Here is an 18,925-nt window from a genome sequence, read left to right as displayed (position 1 = left end):
AACAAAAACGCTATTAGAATTTCCGCCATCAGATTGCATTGGGATGAACTTTCTTGCAGTATGTTAACTCAGCACTGCACACCTCAGAGAGAATAGGGAGAGACTAATAATGAAAATCAGTCAAAACGGCAAAACTCCCTATGTGATGATTTCAACACTAGCATTCTCTCAACCGCTTCCACAGGCAGCACTTTAAATGACTCCTATTAAATATATTTCAAAAACAAACCGTATGAATTTGTTTAGAAAATGATGTGCATTTCGAAACAAAGAGATGAAATAATTTTAATGCTTGTTGTTAGGGTTCGTCGCGGTGCGGATGTGGGCGGTAAATGGATTGTCCGCATCGCAACCGCAAAAAATAATAAAACCGCACCGCTTACCGCAACCGCACTTTTTTACCGCACCGCACTGCGTGGTAATGCGGTAAATTTTTTATATTTTTAAAAAGAGTGTTGAAAAATTGTACATTTGTGTAACCATATACCGTAAAACGGGGTATCTTTGATCACCGGGGTAAATTTGATCAAATGAGACTTTTTTCAGTAACGTACGATAAGATGATTCCTGCGAACAAAATTATCGAAACAAAATGCGAATCATATTCCTAACATGTTCAGCATCTACCGGCAACGATTATTTTGTCTTTTAATGTACCTTTTATGAATACAAATTCCAATTGAAAATGATACAACTTTCATGCATCGTTTTAATCTGTCAAAACAATTGCTTGTATATTAATGAAATCAACAAACTTCAACTGAACTGACCACTTTTTTAGAAACCGTAAATATTTTTGTCCAATAATTTATTTAAAAAATTCGAGATTTTATATTGCTAACTATTTTATTTCAACTATTTTTCCGAAAAATTTCGATAAAAATCGTCCGTATCCTCCCAGGCCTAATTCCCGGATCCGGCACAGTTCTTGATCCGGACCAGTTCCCGGATCAAGACCATTTCCCAAATCCGGACCTCCCGGAGCCGGACCAACTCCCGATCCGGAACAGTTCCCAGATCCTGACCAATCCCTGGATATAGCCTTCCTTTCTCTTTACCAGGTCTGCATCTAACCAGGCTCAGACTTGGTGCTTGGATCCAGACAAGTGGATCCGTAGGTCTTGCTTCCCGTACATGACGGGAAGGACTGTGCATGTTTTGTGCAGTCGCTACCTTGCTGATGACGTCCACGATAGAAAAGAAATTTCAATTTAACACCCACCGAAATACCCTAACATTTTTCGGGGTAGGTTTTTTCTTACTGTGTTTTGAAGCTAGCCGAGTGTGAGTCGATCTTCAAATACGGAATGTCTCGCGTGGAGAAAATCGAAACTCGTCTTTATCCACGTTGTGTTCGCTTCGCTTGATGCGCAATACAATCACAAGCAAAGTACTTCACACTTGTAGACAATCCGACGCGTTAATATTTGTTGTATAACAATTGATGAAACATGAGAGCGACGCAAAGATTTGAATGTGTTTGTATTGTCGTTTGGGGAATGTTTTGTTGGGACCATTTTAGTATTACACGTCTTTCTATTGGAGCATTTTTTCTTATTACCGTAAAGGTATTACGGCCGTGTTTTGGCGCATTTTTAAATTTTTTAATCATTTTATTGATGGATTGGTTCACCATATTGACGGCTCTGATCGAGATGGGCTGAAAATTTTAACTTTTTCCGAGCCGTTTTCGGAAGATTTTTCAAAACACTATTTTTCCCGATATAATGCATGTCCTACATATTATAAAATTTAATACAATCTTGCTACACATATTTTCGACAAAATGCCGAAGAAATTGATTAATCCCATTCAGTACAACAAAAGATATAAGCGTTCAAAAGCTTATATGATTTTTCTTCCTAAATTTTGAAAAAGGGCTATATTGAAAGATAAGCCGTTAGTCACGACAAAAGAAACTTTTGGGTAGATTTTCAATTATTCAAAAAACATTTTTCTTGGAAAACAGAACATACGAGTCTGTTTGTTTGAGTAATCGGCAAAAAAAGAACGTACTAATATAACACACAAATAAAATTTGTCAAAATGACCATGTCTGCTTTCTGTCAAAAGTTACGACGGGTTGCCGGCAACCGACCACTTTCCTCTACGTACCTACAAAATGCACTGTCAACTCATTGTACACACACGCAGCAAACACACGTCGTATCTTGCAGTGTTAAACTCAAACCAAACCCACCCTACCAACCTACTCTTCCCACCCACATTGCTAATCCTTGTGTGTACACGACTCGAACCTATCGTATTTCCATTTTCGTTTATGCAAAGTTTCAATTCGCGCATCGCACGATAAGGGACCATCCATAAATGACGTAGCATTATATGGGGGAGGGGGGAGTTTTGTATTTTGTGATGATGTGTGACGACAGGGGGGTATCGTGTCATGCTACGTAGCTTTAATAACTAACATAGCATCTCATTTTTTTAAAAAAAATTGCGGGACAAGGGGGGGTAGAGTTACCGTCAAGCTACTTAATTACCAGGGGGAGGGGGTATTTAGAAGTTTGTGACGAAATGCTACGATGGGGGAGGGGGGGGATGTTAAAAATCACTCAAAAAATGCTACGTCATTTATGGATGGTCCCTAAACTTTGCATTCAGCAAGGAAACGGATGCTATAAGGGGTCATGCATATATGACGTAGTATTTTGAGGGGTAGGGGGGGGGGTCTATACCAAATTTATGACGAAGTGCGACGAGGGGGAAGGTAGGGTCAGAAGTTGTGCGACGTAGCATTTAAAGTTTAAATTTTGTTGACGGGCATCAAAACCCATTGATTAGAGAAAACAATTCAATGTTCCTCCATTCCCAAGTTACTTTTCACGCGGTTTTTCATTTGGTAAATTTCACGGTTCGCGCAATTGCAGGCTCTCAAAAAAAGGGAAAGTAACATTTGGTAGCTAATATTGCTAACTAGTAGACTTAGTTTGGCAGCTGAATTAAATTTTCTTTCGCATTCAACCAAACAAAAATTTTGTAATATAATTGAACTTAAGCTTCCTAGAATCGTTGGCAACTGCAGAATTGCGAACTTCTCTTCATGCTCTATGACATGTAAAATTCCAAACAAAGCTATCAACACTATATTTGTCATGAAATTGGCTTGATTTGTATGCAATTTGCTGTTATAATGAAAATTTTGATAAAAGTCGTCAAACATTTTGAAAGGACATGTATTTAAAAGAATTGAGAAACATACGAATTTTTTTTTATCTCCCGGCGCAACGCAACTATGCCTGGAATAGATTGACTCATGCATGGGAGTTTTAACGTTTTCTAATATTTATTCCTTTTTATGGGTTTTTAAAAGTGTACTACTGAAATATTTGAATTATATAGTAATAGAACATATTTTAGTTAATTCAGTTTGGTGGCAAAAAGATGGAAACCCATCCATAAATAAAAAAGATATTAGCATTCAAAATTGTACCGCAAAAACGTGATATTGCTTGATTTTAGATTTTAGAATGACACCCAATTCCAGATAGTACACTAAGACATCTTCAATGTCAATTGCAATTTCCACTTGTGAAGACATTCACCGCTAAACATTGAATCGTTTCATTAGACTGATTCCACTAAATGCCCTAATACTTTACTGGTTTGCAGCAATTTGGTGAGAAGTAAAACGAATCAACGTTGAATGAGACAAATTGCAGCTCCCAATCGAAACCATTATTTGCTCAAGCGAGAAACCATGAAGGCAGCTTATAATTATAATTAATCCAATCTGCAGCTTGATTGCTATTTGTTATTTATTCTAACGGTATCGAAAATAAAAGATTGCGCACCGTGCCAGTGAAGACTCCGTTTCATGGCGCACATTTCGGTCACATGCATAGGGCATTCACCTTATACGGCTGGTGGCTGCTCAACTCTATGTTATGCAGTCCGAAATATACTTCTGTTTCCAAGAGTCACATTATAGATGGACGACGTTGAACGTACTTTATTAGAGTCGATTCCGCATCGTGGTGCCTCAGTGGAAAGTGCGCTTTCCTTCGTAAGTAATTTTCACACGTCAAAAAATAACAAACGACACATCTTTTATTTATAGAACGTTATAATTTATGCACCCATCGCTCGTCGTGCAGGATCCTGCGGGTTCTGCGTGATTTATTCTTACAGAGAGACGTTCTCTAAAGATTCTGCTAGCTGGATTGAAAAGTGAACTTGGATGATGGAACTGAAACTTGTCGCTATCATCAATAGAGCTTACCTAAGCTGACCAACTCTGATAAAAAAATCTGTATTTTATGCGAACCGTTCGCCGTGTACGTTTTTTTTTGACAGAGTTGGGCAGCATAAGCATATCTCATAGAAGCGATGCAGTATTTCTTCTTCATACAAAAGTTGTAAAAAAGTAAAAAAGTTCTGAACAAGCGTTCTACATATCTTATGAAAGAAATGTACAAAATTAGCTCAAACTTTCATGAGTTTTTCCGAGACCCGGAGGGCCTAGTAACATACACTCAGCTCTATGATTTAGGACAAAGTGTGTATGTATGTGGCAAATTCCTTCGTATTTCGCAGCAATGGCTGCACCTATCGCATTTAAACCAACTTTAAACGAAAAGCGTAGCACTCAGACAGAACACTATTAATTTGTTTTAGATTCTGATGTTTAATTTCCAAGATATGGAAGATTGTGTGCTTGAAGAATGCACTTTTTGCAATTTTTTTAGACTAACTGTTAAAATTGACAAGATAGACGAACGTTTCGCGTATTACCAAAAAAATTATTCGAATACCTTTCCAACCAGCTAGGGAACCAAACACCTGACATTATGCAATATTAAATTCCACACATATTATTATAACTATTATTATCCTAGGTTATCCTAGGTGGAGAAAAAATTTTGGGTTAAAAACTATTTTTTCTCCACTAAAGAGAAAATTGTTTTAAACCACTTTGCGCGTAAAGGACACGAAACCTATAACTAAATTAGTTATTGGAGGCGTTTCGAGTTCCTCTCATAAGAATCCGACACTAACTTAGTTAACGGACTAAGCTATTCCCCGTTGCTTTATCTGTCTTTCCACAACAAATTGCTTTAATACACATAGGTTAAATACTTCTAGAAAGGATAGCGTTTTTATATGTTTGCGCCATTGCAACTACACTACTCAACTTGCAAATTATCGATTACTGTTATTTTTCAAAACAGTCAAACTAGTACGCTAATAAAAATCTGCTCTGAATTTGATAAAATTGAACAGGACGAATGGATCTGGTTCTTAGTAATAATTAGTAATAGTAATTAGTAATTCAGATTTTCCGGAGTAATGTTCCAGTAATAGGGCATGATTTGTAAATTTTAATAATGTTCTAGCAATATGAATATCAAAACTCTTCAAATTGTCTTGGAAGTCTGTTATTTATTGTTATGGGATCCCATGGTAATTTGAAAAATGGAATTGGAATGGACTGGCCACTCACGGCCCCACGGGAACCTGCTTCGGAATGTCCATTTCGGGGTTAAATCACTAAATGGCTTCAAAACCATGAAATACAGCCTACTGATTCCAAGAATTTTAATAACCATATTGCTAGTATTCCATTGAAATTCACAAATAGTTTCCCTGCACTGGAACATGCTTCTGGATTCCCGGGAACTGAATAAAGTAACCCGATTCATTTTTAATAATTCTAAAAGTAGATTAGTTCCCGAATCCAAAACACCCAAAAGTATTAAAATCGGATGGAAATTACCTTAGTTATTGGCATTTCAGTTTTGTGGATAGGGGAACTGGTGGTAAAATGAACACGTGAAGCAAAGTCATTGTTTTCTAATTAATAAGTGATTGAAATACCTCAATAACCTTATATTTTTCTTGTTAGGCATGTTTTGTACATATTTGGTGCAAATTCTTCGGCATAAACGCATTTTTCAAACAATATTTTTGATTTCAAAACATGTCCAAAAATGAGACATGTTTATATCGTGAGGATAAAATGAACATGCTGTTTGGTAAAATGAACACCTTCTAGTAACCTGCATTTTTCGTGCAATACTGTTGTCCCAGCGTATCATGAGCATTGGATACACACAGGGCATTTTATGGGCAAAAAATAACTTGTCACGGAAAAATTTAATTTTTATGGCATAATAATAACCAATTTACAATCCTGTGGCATAGAAAAACATCTATTAACTTGGGGTTATCCATGGGTAATTAAACTTGTAGGATCTTTTGAAAAGCAGTGAAGATATAGCAACTTAAGGTTAGCGTTCCGACTAATTTTGAGGCTTGGTACTTAGAGTGGCAAGATGGTTCATGTTGCACCCACTACAACCTGTTCATTTTACCCCCCAAGACATTTTATTTTCAAACAGCCATTCCGGTTGAGCCATTTTATCCTGATCCCTAATTATTGCGGTGGAATATCTGCGAGAGGCTCAATTATTATGATGAAACACCATTTTCAGAATAAAATTAAAATTCACCTCCAAAGATCTTATTTTCTACATACCGAATTTAACATCAGCGACAAATATGAACCCCGATTTTGGTTTTTATTGTATTTATTTCACATTCGATAGCTTTTTTGTCAAAAGAAATGGTTTTTATATACCTAAAATACTTGACAGGTCAGGTTTCTGTGAAGTTTGGTCTAAATTTAACAAACGTTGACTTGATTTGGCTACCTGTTAATTTTACCCTTTGTTCATTTTACCCACAGTTCCCCTAGTACTCACGTCGGCCTGTTACGTAGTAAAAAATTCAGGAGCCCTCTTTACTCTCCCTCTTACTATATCAACAATATTATTAACCCAAAAGCTTGACTTAGTGAAGTTCTAAGATGTCACAACGTTTCAATTTCCAGTTATGGATAAAACATGGGAATTTCATTATTTGAAACCAAACCCGGGTACCGCTTCGGGCACATAACGGTTGAAATGTTCATTTTGTGTCGCGAATATAAAATTTACGGCACTTCAATGTTGAATCCCGTATACTTTCCTCGTCAAATCTTAGACATGACTCCGTGTTCATTGAAGTAGTTTACTAGAATTATTGATGTAGCTCTAGTTTTGGTTTTCTAAATAATCAAAATTAATTGATCATATTTTCTCTTTATCTTTTAGTTCTGGGAAATCATCTCCGAGGAGCATGGAATCGATGCGACCGGCATTTACCATGGAGAATCGGATTTACAACTGGAGCGTGTTAGTGTGTACTACAATGAAGCCTCAGGTGGGTTACATGACGTCATAATTTTAAAGTAGTACGAGAGGGTGTAGTATATTTTAGATAATATTTACAACTCGTAATTTATGGATGGTCCTTTACGTACATTTCGAAACATGAATTCGTTCCCTCCTCAATTAGTTGCTAATATTTTTTTACAAATCGAAAGGAACCTTCACAGTTTACTACTGATGCCTAGTTTCTGGCGTTAAACTTGTTTCAAATATTTAAAAACTTTTTAAATGTGAATCAGCATAAATGTTTGTTCAAATGTTGGTTTTATATTTCTTATAAAAGAAATGTATAGAATTCGCTCAAACTTTCAAGATTTTTTCCGAGACCCGGAGGGCCGAGTCTTATATACCAATCGACTCAGCTCGACGATTTGGAACAATGTCTATCTCTCTCTCTCTCTCTCTCTCTCTCTCTCTTCTCTCTCTCTCTCTCTCTCTCTCTCTCTCTCTCTCTCTCTCTCTCTCTCTCTCTCTCTCTCTCTCTCTGTGTGTGTGTGTGTGTGTGTGTGTGTGTGTGTGTGTGTGTGTGTGTGTGTGTGTGTGTGTGTGTGTGTGTGTGTGTGTGTGTGTGTGTGTGTGTGTGCGTGTGTGTGTATGTATGTATGTGCGTGTGTGTGTATGTACGTGTGTGTATGTATGCGTGTGTGTGGCGGAAAACTCTCATTCGTGTTTCTCAGCAATGGCTGAACGGATCTTATCCAAACAAATTTTAAATGAAAGATCTATCAAATAGTAAGAACGCTATTAGTTTGTTTTTGATTCTGATATTTAGTTTCCAAGATATGAATGCTTGAATATGTAAAAATGGTGTTTTTTGTAGTTTTTTTAATTATCTGCCGAAATTGACAACATAGATAAACACTTTATATATTTTTAGGCAGCTTATACGAATACCTTTCGAACAAGCTATAGATTGATGAAATCGGACTATTATCAAAAGAGATATTTAACATTAAATGCGGACGAAAGATTTTTATCATTTCCCATTGCCAGAAATATGACCAAAAACATGTAATCTATTATTAACGCCAAAACGGCTTATTTTAGGTCAATAGTATCTTCGGAGAATTTAATGGAGGCAATATGCCCTTTCTTTTGGTATTGTGCTTTTGCTGATTAATCCTCCTATGAGTGAGATATTTTCACTATTCTTGAAAGTGATTATATCGAAATGATGTTTTCAGCAAATTTGTAGCTCTTACTTTTTCGAATAACTTTACTGAAGACTTCAAATATCTATTTTGAATACTTTAAAAGTTATGGCTTGTTGTTTGTTGATTACTCTTTGTCACCTATTTATTGTTCAATATAGTAATAATCCATTGAAATAAGCCAAACATTATTCCGATAAAACGAATTTTGTGTTTCATTTTTTTCTATCTACAACCTCTAGAAATAATCACCGAACACTTCCAAGTTGTCTGGAAGGAAATTGATAACTTATCAGTGCAAAAATGTTCATTTGTGCGAACCTTCTGACTGCAATTTTTCTAACTTATAACCATCGGATCGATCTGAAACATATCGGAAAATGAAAAGCGAAATAAATAACTCCAAGCAACGGCGTAGCCAAGAGAAGGTATTGGGGTTTAACACCATACAACCCCCCCCCCCCACCACACAAAAAAAATATTGGATTGAAGTTGAAAATTTATTGATGCTGACTGATTTAATTCAATATTACAATAACAATTATCTGATCCGTACATTGATAACCTGTTGTAAACATCATGAGGACTTTTGATAAATTGTCGGAATAGGGTCCTGATATGTAACTGATCTATTGGTCGAGTTGAGACGAAAACGTAGTATGATTAATAACGAGGATAACACTTTCCGAATGTAGAGAGAAATTTATGAAAAATGACGATTTCCATTCGACTCTAGCAGGTCCTGATCGATTTTGATGAGAATTCGATTTTTGTTTTATGACCAATTATATGTATAGGTCAAATGTTCAAAAATAGTAATTTAAGGTCAAGATAGCATCGTTTTAAAACCGCCAATTTCGGAGGTTTAGTATCTGTTTTGTTGGTTTTGTTGTTGTTGTTGTGTCTCTGACCTGCTTGTTTGTGATCTGAGCTGCTGTCGATTATCGTTAAAAATTATTGCGTGAACGGTTCCTACATTGTGCTTAGTGTCACCTTTTCTTAACGCCAGTTTAAGTGCACTCTTTCCGGATCAAATATTTGCATCAACGGTAGTAATTGATGAGAAAAAGTCGATTTTCTGCCTTGGAAAACGAACGATTAATTTGCTACCATTCGACACTACTACATTGATACGGTGATTCAATTAGACGCTACAGAGCGTAGCTCGCCACCCGCCTAGTATTGGACAAGATACCGTCGTGCTTGCTGAAGATGTTTTGCTGTAAATGTGCTCTGCCTATTGCGCCCAGTGATGAAATGATCGCCTGCGATGGATTCTGCTCGGATCAATATCATGCCAAATGTGCTACACTGACAATATCAGAGGTTAGAAGCTGCAATAAGCACAGGAATATCTGGTGGATATGTAGCCCTTGTACAACGATCCTGGTCGATGTTCGCAAAGTTCAAACTTTCCGGGATAAACGTGAAACGATCGCAGAGGCCGCTTCACTTACCCCCGCTCGTGCGGCTACTGTGTCTGTTAATGTGGATACCCAAACAGAAAAACCCAGTGCTGATTTTATTGAAGATGTGTCTAATATGAAACAAGCCATTGCTGCTATTCAAGAATCGATTGTCGAAATTACACGTTCACGCGTTGATAGATTCTCATTCGCCGAAGAAACTTCACCACTGGTTCAATCAATACCGCATATGTCGTCTACTCGTTTGCAACAAGGGTGCAAGGCTGTTCGTGAAATGACTAATGCTTCGGAATCGAGCAATCTGTGCTGGTTATTCTTCACTCGTGTCAAAAATACAGCGAATGAAAGAGATATATCTACTTTGGTCGCCGAATCACTTGGGACAAATACTGTAATCGTGAAAAAGCTCGTACCTGAATGGAAGGATCAGTCATCGATGCCATACGTTTCATTCAAGGTAGGAATCGACGCGAGATTGAAAAACGCTGCATTATCTCCATCGACGTGGCCAATAGGAATTTGTTTTCGAGAATTTTACGAAAAATTTGAAGTTTGGGAGCCGCCGCAACGCTGAATTTTATTTTAAATATTATTATGATATTGCTTAGTGTTGAATGTTGTTTATTGATCTGTTTTATTATTATTTGTAATTAAGTAGAGTTAGACTAGTTTTAAGAAACAGTCTGTATGGCACAAAGTGTCAAAGACGAAGGAATAAATTTAAATTTAAATCTTCGATGAGTTTTACAAACGTTAAACAGCGCATCATTTGATAATATAATTTTGACGGTATATCGTCCAAGAAGTATTCATGTTGAATTTTCTCAGGTTTATGTTCATGACTACAATAAAGTCTGAACAAATTCGCTAAAGACACGAACTCTGTTACTATTTTCTGAAAAATTAATTCTGCATAATTTTAAAACTTCAAAAATTACGGTTTCGGAATTATGCCGTTTGGACAGTACGATCGATTTTCACAAAACCCCCACCAAACCGACGCCGCCGCTGACTTCAAGTAAGTAGAAACAAAGTCGTTCTACATTCGTTCACTAGAAACTTCTTCGAACGCTGAATATCTATTATAATACACTGAAACTCCGATTTTATCAGCCAAATATGAACATATGTTTAATGGGCTCTAGCAGACGAACAAGACTGAATTCGAGTAAATCCTTTCTTGAGCATGTTTTCCTTATCATTAAGATGGAAAAATGCAAAAGTAAAAAGTTCATCATTATCAGAAATAGTTAACAGACTACATCAAGGGACGGGAAGAATATTTTAACAGCTTCAGTTTATTATAAATAAAAAAATTGCTCGATTTAGTCAATGTCCCCATTTTGTCAGCCTAAAATACACCATGAGACTGATAAAAATGGGTCTTTATTGTATGTATTATTCACTGTGTTTCACATTAATAGGTACATTTCATTTTTGGGGAATTTTTTTATTGCATCGAACTACAACAATTTTTAGGTAGTTTTCAAGGGGTTATTTTATAGACTTATTCCAAAATTTGGCGAACCTATTCCAATTGGTATACCAATTAATTGGTATACTTAAGGGTTTATATGTTGCAGATAGAGAAAATACTGAAATTTTCAGCTTTTTTCCTGCACAATATTACGAAAGCTTATTAAACAATTTTTACTAATAAGTTAGTGAAAATTATAAACTATTTGAAATTTTTTAATAGTTTTATTTTTTATTTAACCGTGATTTTTTAATAAATAGTGACCATCGCTTCACAACGTAGTCTATTTTTCATGGCTTGCGGTGAGCAACCCGCTACGACTGTAAGCACAGTGACAATAGTCTAATAAAAATCTATCCCGGCATTCGAAAGGCAAATAGAGATGAACAGCAGCAATCATCATTTGATTGATGCTAATCGTCGACAGGTTTTCAGTGGTGATCTTGCGTGGCTTAATTTTTGTCGGTTGTCACAGTAAAGATAGACACGTCTACCTTTATCAGGACACATGCTAGTGAACTCGGGTGATTCGTAGTTATGCTGCCTAAACTCAACCCTCATTAGCAGAAGACAAATATTAAGCCCGTACGATATTAAGCCTGTTATAATGACCCTGCCAATTCTAGTTTTCCGATCTGTTTACTTTACATCCTTGCTCTCACTTGAGTAGTATGGCTCTAATTTTCATAACTTTCCCTACCCAGTAATCTCTAGCTAATTGAATGTCGTTAAAATATAGAGGTACCGCTTGTTCGTTTGCGTCAGTCGTTGCTCGATTTTCGCACGAGCAGTACCTGGGCAATAATGGACATGGCAGTGTTGGCATGGAAAACTTTGCATAGACGAACTCATTCGTGTATGCAAAGTTTCTAATCGTACACTGCCCATGATCGCATATCAGTCCCATTAAGATAGGAAATCCCATAGAAAACGGGACAACTATGCGATCATGAATAGTACAGCACGGTAAAGAGTACGCGATACACTTTGCGCAATTGCACACGTAAAGAAACGGATGCGAAACGAGTTGCAGTCGTGTATACACGATGATTTATGACACTACTATTTAAATAAATACTGTTTGGTTTTGTTCTTTTGCAGCCTACTCCCGCTCATCGGGTGGCAAATATGTGCCACGGGCAATTCTGCTCGATTTGGAGCCAGGCACTATGGAGGCTGTTCGTTCTGGACCGTATGGAAAACTGTTCCGTCCGGATAACTTTGTATTCGGACAATCCGGAGCCGGCAATAATTGGGCCAAAGGTCATTACACCGAGGGTGCTGAGTTGGTCGACGCCGTGCTGGACGTGGTGCGCAAAGAGTGTGAGAACTGCGATTGTCTTCAGGTAATTATCAAATCTGGAACTCTTTAATTGAACGGCATTGTTGATGGTTTTATTGTTTTCACTTTTAGGGCTTCCAACTGACGCATTCTTTAGGAGGCGGTACTGGTTCTGGTATGGGAACGCTTTTGATTTCTAAAATTCGCGAAGAGTATCCAGACCGAATTATGAACACGTACTCTGTAGTCCCTTCGCCTAAGGTGTCCGACACTGTTGTGGAACCGTACAACGCCACCCTCTCTATTCATCAGTTGGTCGAAAATACGGACGAGACATACTGTATCGACAACGAGGCTCTGTATGATATCTGCTTCCGTACACTGAAGGTACCGAACCCAAGTTACGGTGATTTGAACCATCTGGTCTCGCTAACCATGTCCGGTGTAACCACATGCCTGCGATTCCCTGGTCAGCTGAATGCTGATTTGCGTAAACTGGCCGTAAACATGGTTCCATTCCCGCGTCTTCACTTCTTCATGCCCGGGTTCGCTCCGCTGACATCACGTGGATCCCAGCAGTACCGTGCACTGACCGTTCCGGAACTGACTCAGCAAATGTTCGATGCCAAAAACATGATGGCCGCCTGCGACCCCCGCCATGGTCGATATTTGACTGTTGCAGCCGTATTTCGTGGTCGTATGTCAATGAAGGAGGTAGACGAACAGATGCTGGCCGTTCAGAACAAGAACAGTAGCTACTTCGTCGAATGGATTCCGAACAACGTTAAGACTGCCTGCTGTGATATTCCTCCGAAGGGTCTGAAAATGTCATCTACTTTTATTGGGAACACCACTGCCATCCAGGAGCTATTCAAGCGCATCTCTGAACAGTTCTCCGCTATGTTTCGTCGTAAGGCTTTCTTGCATTGGTACACCGGCGAAGGCATGGATGAGATGGAATTCACAGAGGCGGAGAGTAACATGAATGATCTGGTTTCAGAATATCAGCAGTATCAAGAAGCGACGGCTGACGATGAGTTCGAACAGGAAGAGTGTGCTGACGAAATGGAAGGTGAATGCGTTTGAATCAGTCATCATCGCTGGCCGTAAAGCATTTTTACTATTTATTTTTTTAGTTAGATAAATCCAATTGATATTTCATGTGTATTGAAATTTATGAAATAGACTTTAACAAATCTAATTCTCTATTTAAATTTGGATCTCAGCATACACACTAATCGACCAGAGCATTGTTTTTAAATTCCCCACTATTTTTCTATCCTGTGTAGATGAAATTTTCATTGCAAACAACACATAAATTGATTACCATTAATCATTAATTTCATAAGTTTGAGAAAATGAGCATGATAAAATTTTAAGAATTTTAGTGTATTGTCCAACCTGTCCCCATTCCACGGTTTGGTGACATCCAAATGCTAAATAAAAACATACATTAAGTCAACATTTCTGTGGCAAAGAAATAGTTTTGCATCATTTATATTCGGAAAGGTTTCTGGCATCGGGTGGTGAAGTAGGAACAGTTTAAAATGCTGTCTAGAAGAAGTTTACAGAGTCAGGTTGGATTAGTAGGATAAAATCATTCTTCTTTCATTTAGCAATACGTCTGAAGATTTTTGCTTTTTGTTGAAATTGATTAGTCTCTAAATTCAGATATTCAGTCCATTTGTGTCGTACAGGAAGACGTTTGTAGGATTTAAAAGTCATTCTTTCAAAGTGTAATAAACGTGAACAGTTTTGTACTAATCTTTTGATCTATCGCTATTTGATATTTATTATTTGAACATTTGATGAATGGTGAATAGAAGGCATACGGAATAGTCGGTTTAGTTTGAATTAAGCAGTCGATATTCTACTGCCATAACAGTCCCATTTCCAAATTGTTTGCCGGTGGGTCTGTTGTTCGTATCAAGGCAATACCTATCAAGGCAATACCTATAAAAAATTAGCTGGTGGAGAAAGTTGAAGAAAAATTCACATAATGCTGATGTTAATTCTGAAAAAGGAATAATGAAACCGTATTTTGTATTTATTTGTAATCTGTTGTATTTATTTGTGTGATCACAAAACCCATAAACCTGCTGGGCTATTATCGTGAAAAAGTCTATCGTATAAACCTTGAAACTGAACCACCTATCATTGTATTTGTGCTCGATTTATCTCCATGTTTTACACAGACAACATTCTTTACAAGAAATTTGTAAACACAAATTTCAATATTTGACTTTCGTGTCCGATGTGCAGTGAATCTGAAAAAGATGGCAATAGAATTTTATATTTGGTCATTCCACGTCAGATTTACAACCAAAACTTTAATTCCTTCCAAAATTTTTTCTTGCGTTGCAGCTTAAAATAATTGACATGTATTTTTTGTTTTGGCTGAAGATGATTTTTTTTTCAAGTTATTAGAGCTTTTGAAGTTTATAACATTGAACATTATTCAATCACTTATAACTCGTAAGCGATTAGATATATGGAAAAATATTAAAAAAAAATGTTTTTTCAAATGAGCTTACCGAAAAATATTTACAAATTTTTTTTTGTATATAATTTATGAAATTTACAATTATTTGAAACAAATTGAATTTTTTTTTGAAGTTGGACCAAATTTTGTTTACTTTGTATTTTCTTTAAATATTAAGAATCATGTTGGAAAAATTTGCATAAAAATTTGCGAGATATTACAATTATAAACTTAAAACAAGGCAATTTTACACTAAACGCCAGGTGATAGGCTTTTTATAATTGAAATATCTCGTAAAATACTTCGAGTTTTATTCTGAAATTCTTACGTTACGTCGTTAACACATTTCTGAACCGTACATGTTATACTATAAAAACGTCTTCAAACTTCTGGTCTTCGTTGAACGTTAATTCATACCCAATAATTTATAATGTGTATACTTAATCACCTTTTTTATAATATTCGATTGTGTTTTCGAATGTCAAAATTGAACGAAATGCAAACCAAAATATGAACAATACATATTATTAAATTTCTCTTATAAATCACTCATTTTGTTTCGGATTGAGAACAATTGGCCATGAGAGGTGCGAAAGGTGTGACTCAATGCGAAAAAATGGAATAAATTGGTGAAACAATCGCGAAAATTCTGTTGGTAGTTCAAAGTATGAAATTTCATACGCTGGGTTGAACCAATATCTTTTTTTCCTAAGGCGAAATTATTTCCTCTTTAGGACCCGGATGGAATTTACAACTTTCTCGCTGATTTTAACATTGAATCAGTGCATTCAAGGCTTGCCTAATACGTTGCAAATTATGCCTGATTCTACCCAGAATATGTTTTATGTAAATTCTAGTGGAGCAAATGTTTGTCTTCAAATAATTACAAAGTTTGAGGGAAAGATGGTTTGATGCAACGAAACTATCCTGAGACCAAACGACAAAAGAGAGGAAGGAAGTGTTAAAAGCATTTAAAAAAGGTGTTAAATGAATGATCTCGCAAGGTTGAATATATTATTCGATTTTATGCTAAATATAAGGATATTAGCCGAATTTTCTCTGTTATGATTTTTTGTTACCCTACCAGCCCAGCATATGAAATTTCATACGATAATTTTTTTCACAACAAAACGTTCCAAAGTGGTTATTCATTTTTCACACACTTATTTGGGCATAACATGAGGGTTCACGAAGTATTGTATAAATAACCAAAAGTTTTAACAGCTGGGTTATAATGGGTTAATTTGTAAGCCGGCATCGACTGGATACTACCTTCTTCTGCAGTAGAAGCGAAATGAGAAGGTCCGAGTGGGCATGGGCACTATAACCCAACCGTAGACAGAACTGAATACGTGGGGTGGTAAAGAAACCACGCACGGCTGTCCTTCTACGTGACGGGAGGGTGGGTCAAACTCAACAAGCCGCCCAGAAAACATCACGTTACGAAGAATCAGGAAGAAAAGGCGTATCGGAACAATCGGTCAAAGCCCACGTAACGAAAAAAGGACTACGATTGGAAGTCACTTTGTTTCCCTGGGTTCGAACGAATCCTACAAGATGAGCTGAAATCCCGCCACTTGAAAGCCATAGCATTGTTTAGGAACTTTGCTCGGAGGGACAAAATGTGTGGAAAGCGGACATCGAGCCGTTACATTCTACTAGAGCGACGGTACAACAAACGAGTTGGAAATCAGCTTTGTAGTGCTGGGCAAGATGCGCCAATGCGTAATGAAGTAGTAGACGATCAGCGAAAGGATGTGTGTGAATTAAAGGCCATTTCTACAACTACAGCATCGTCAACGAACACTGGTCTCACAAAGCGAAACCCGAGAACCAGAAAAATGCATTTTACGCGCATATGGAAGCCCGAGGCAGAATGCGAAGCTCCTCATAAGCGACATGAACACCACCCTGGAATTCACCTGATTAACAAACTGAGAACCAAATCGATCACGTTATAATGAACATAAATTTCTTCTCCGCTATCACAGAGTTAGAGCACTCCACTGAGTGGTTATGAAGATCTAAGACAAACAGATTTTATCGAAGGGTTGGATAGAGGAAGTAGTATGTCCTATATATAAAAAGGGTGTTAAGCGGGATCGCTGCAACTAGTTACCGAGCAATCACATTTCTGAAGGTGTTCTCCTAAATTCTTTGTCGCCACCAATCACCGTTACCAAGCGAGTTCGTTGAGTAAATTGGAATATAATGCCGGATTTTCGGACAAACGAAAATAGATCGAGTGATGTACTAGAGGTACTTTCGAGTCCTTTAGAAAGGGCTACGGCAAGGTGTGATAATACGAGCGAGGATTGACATGATCAATATTGTGGCACACAATCTTGAGACGATGGGGGGGCGTACATCCGATTGACGGTTAAAGCAAAGCGAATCGAACTGGTCATAAATACAGTGACACAATCTCATTTTCGTACACCGCTATGCGGAATGCTTATATGCATTTTACAAGTAAAAAAATAGTTTACGAGACATTTTATTTATGTAGAAATAGTTTACTAGACAGCATAGGAAAGATACAATAATTATCTTTGTACCACAAATGCTCATTTTTTACATCACATATTCGTACAGTACACATATTTTTTTTCAAAAATCAATTGAAATTTCTATAATAAATATTCAATATGGTACCTATTGTTTGTAATTACAGTTTTCAAACATATTGGAATGCTGACCACTAGTTTTTGTGTGCATTCAACTTAAATTTTATCCCATTCTCCTAAATAGTAGTTTCTAAGCTCATTTTCATTATAATCCGGATAGTTTCGCACTTTTCATCCAAATACTGCCATTTATTTTTCTAATCAGCTAATAAACGGGGTCCGCAGTGGAGAATCCATAACATTTGAACAATTATAAATAAACTTTAAACGTTTTTTGCACGCCTTTAGGTTCTTCTCCTGATCGAATTTCCAATATTCACCATGTTTAGTAAAAGTACCATTTTACGGAAGCATTGCTTTAAAATTTATTTTACGATATTCATATTAAAATACACATTCTGATCTATCATTCCATCAATGAAGACCAATTTTATAGCACTTCTAGTGGACATATAATACCCCATACAATAACACTACTGTCCCTGCGCTTAGCTGCTGTTATAAGACTATTACGTCCAGGTCTGAGTTCGAATTTCTCCACTCAAAACAACAGCCATTTGAGTCAAAGATGTTGAATTTGGACTCGTAGACAAATTTTAACATCTTTCCAATATTCCAATAAAGTTGTTTAGTGTATAAAAATCAATTCTTTCTTCTTCACATTGATGAATAGCTTCTTGCTCAGAACACAGGCATTGTAATTGTCCGTTCTCCGTACATTAAGAGCTGTACCAGAGCAGACTAATACTTAAATGCTCTGATTCAATTTATTTACCATGTATATAACATTAATCACTCGATTTTCCCAAATTTTTCTAATTAAAAATCGTTTATCCATCGTCGTAAATTTTTTACAGTTCAAGTTTTTCGCATTATCTGTTCTGCATTTCGCCACATCAAAGTTTTTAACAACATGTTAAATAGTTGGATGCAACCTTTGAACAATTTCAAAGATTTTATGAAGTGAAGCTTCATTTTAGTGTGTAATAATTAGTATTCGTCCCATATTGACAGTTAGTTTACTTTTTTTTTAACCATTACGTTAATTTGAGGGAATTTCTTAAACTAGTGTTGAGGAAAATGTACCAATGAACACTTTTCTGTAGTCATAAAATCTATTTCTCAAAATAAAACAAAAAAAAAATAAAGAAATAACAGGTCTTAAATTACAAATTATATGACTTTTCAAAAGTGTACGAATATGAAATCGTGCCATTTTCACACCAAGTAATGATTTTTTATGTGTAGTG

At 36.6% G+C, this 18,925-nt stretch overlaps 1 protein-coding gene across 1 annotated transcript in view; it reads left to right on the top strand.

Moving 5' to 3' along the window:
• LOC131689061 (tubulin beta-3 chain) overlaps positions 1 to 14,595 on the top strand; it is a 32,222-nt gene extending 17,627 nt beyond the window's left edge. Inside the window, exons 2-4 of the mRNA XM_058973832.1 lie at positions 7,113 to 7,221; positions 12,386 to 12,630; positions 12,699 to 14,595. Coding sequence (XP_058829815.1) covers positions 7,113 to 7,221; positions 12,386 to 12,630; positions 12,699 to 13,652 — 1,308 coding nt within the window. The 3' untranslated portion in view covers positions 13,653 to 14,595. The remainder of the gene's footprint in view (positions 1 to 7,112; positions 7,222 to 12,385; positions 12,631 to 12,698) is intronic.
• The last annotated feature ends 4,330 nt before the right edge of the window (positions 14,596 to 18,925 follow it).

This window comes from Topomyia yanbarensis, chromosome 3 (genome assembly GCF_030247195.1).
Source record: "Topomyia yanbarensis strain Yona2022 chromosome 3, ASM3024719v1, whole genome shotgun sequence".
Lineage (NCBI taxonomy): Eukaryota > Metazoa > Arthropoda > Insecta > Diptera > Culicidae > Topomyia > Topomyia yanbarensis.
Note: the sequence above shows the minus strand (reverse complement) of the source record. Positions and strands in the feature narration are given on the sequence as shown.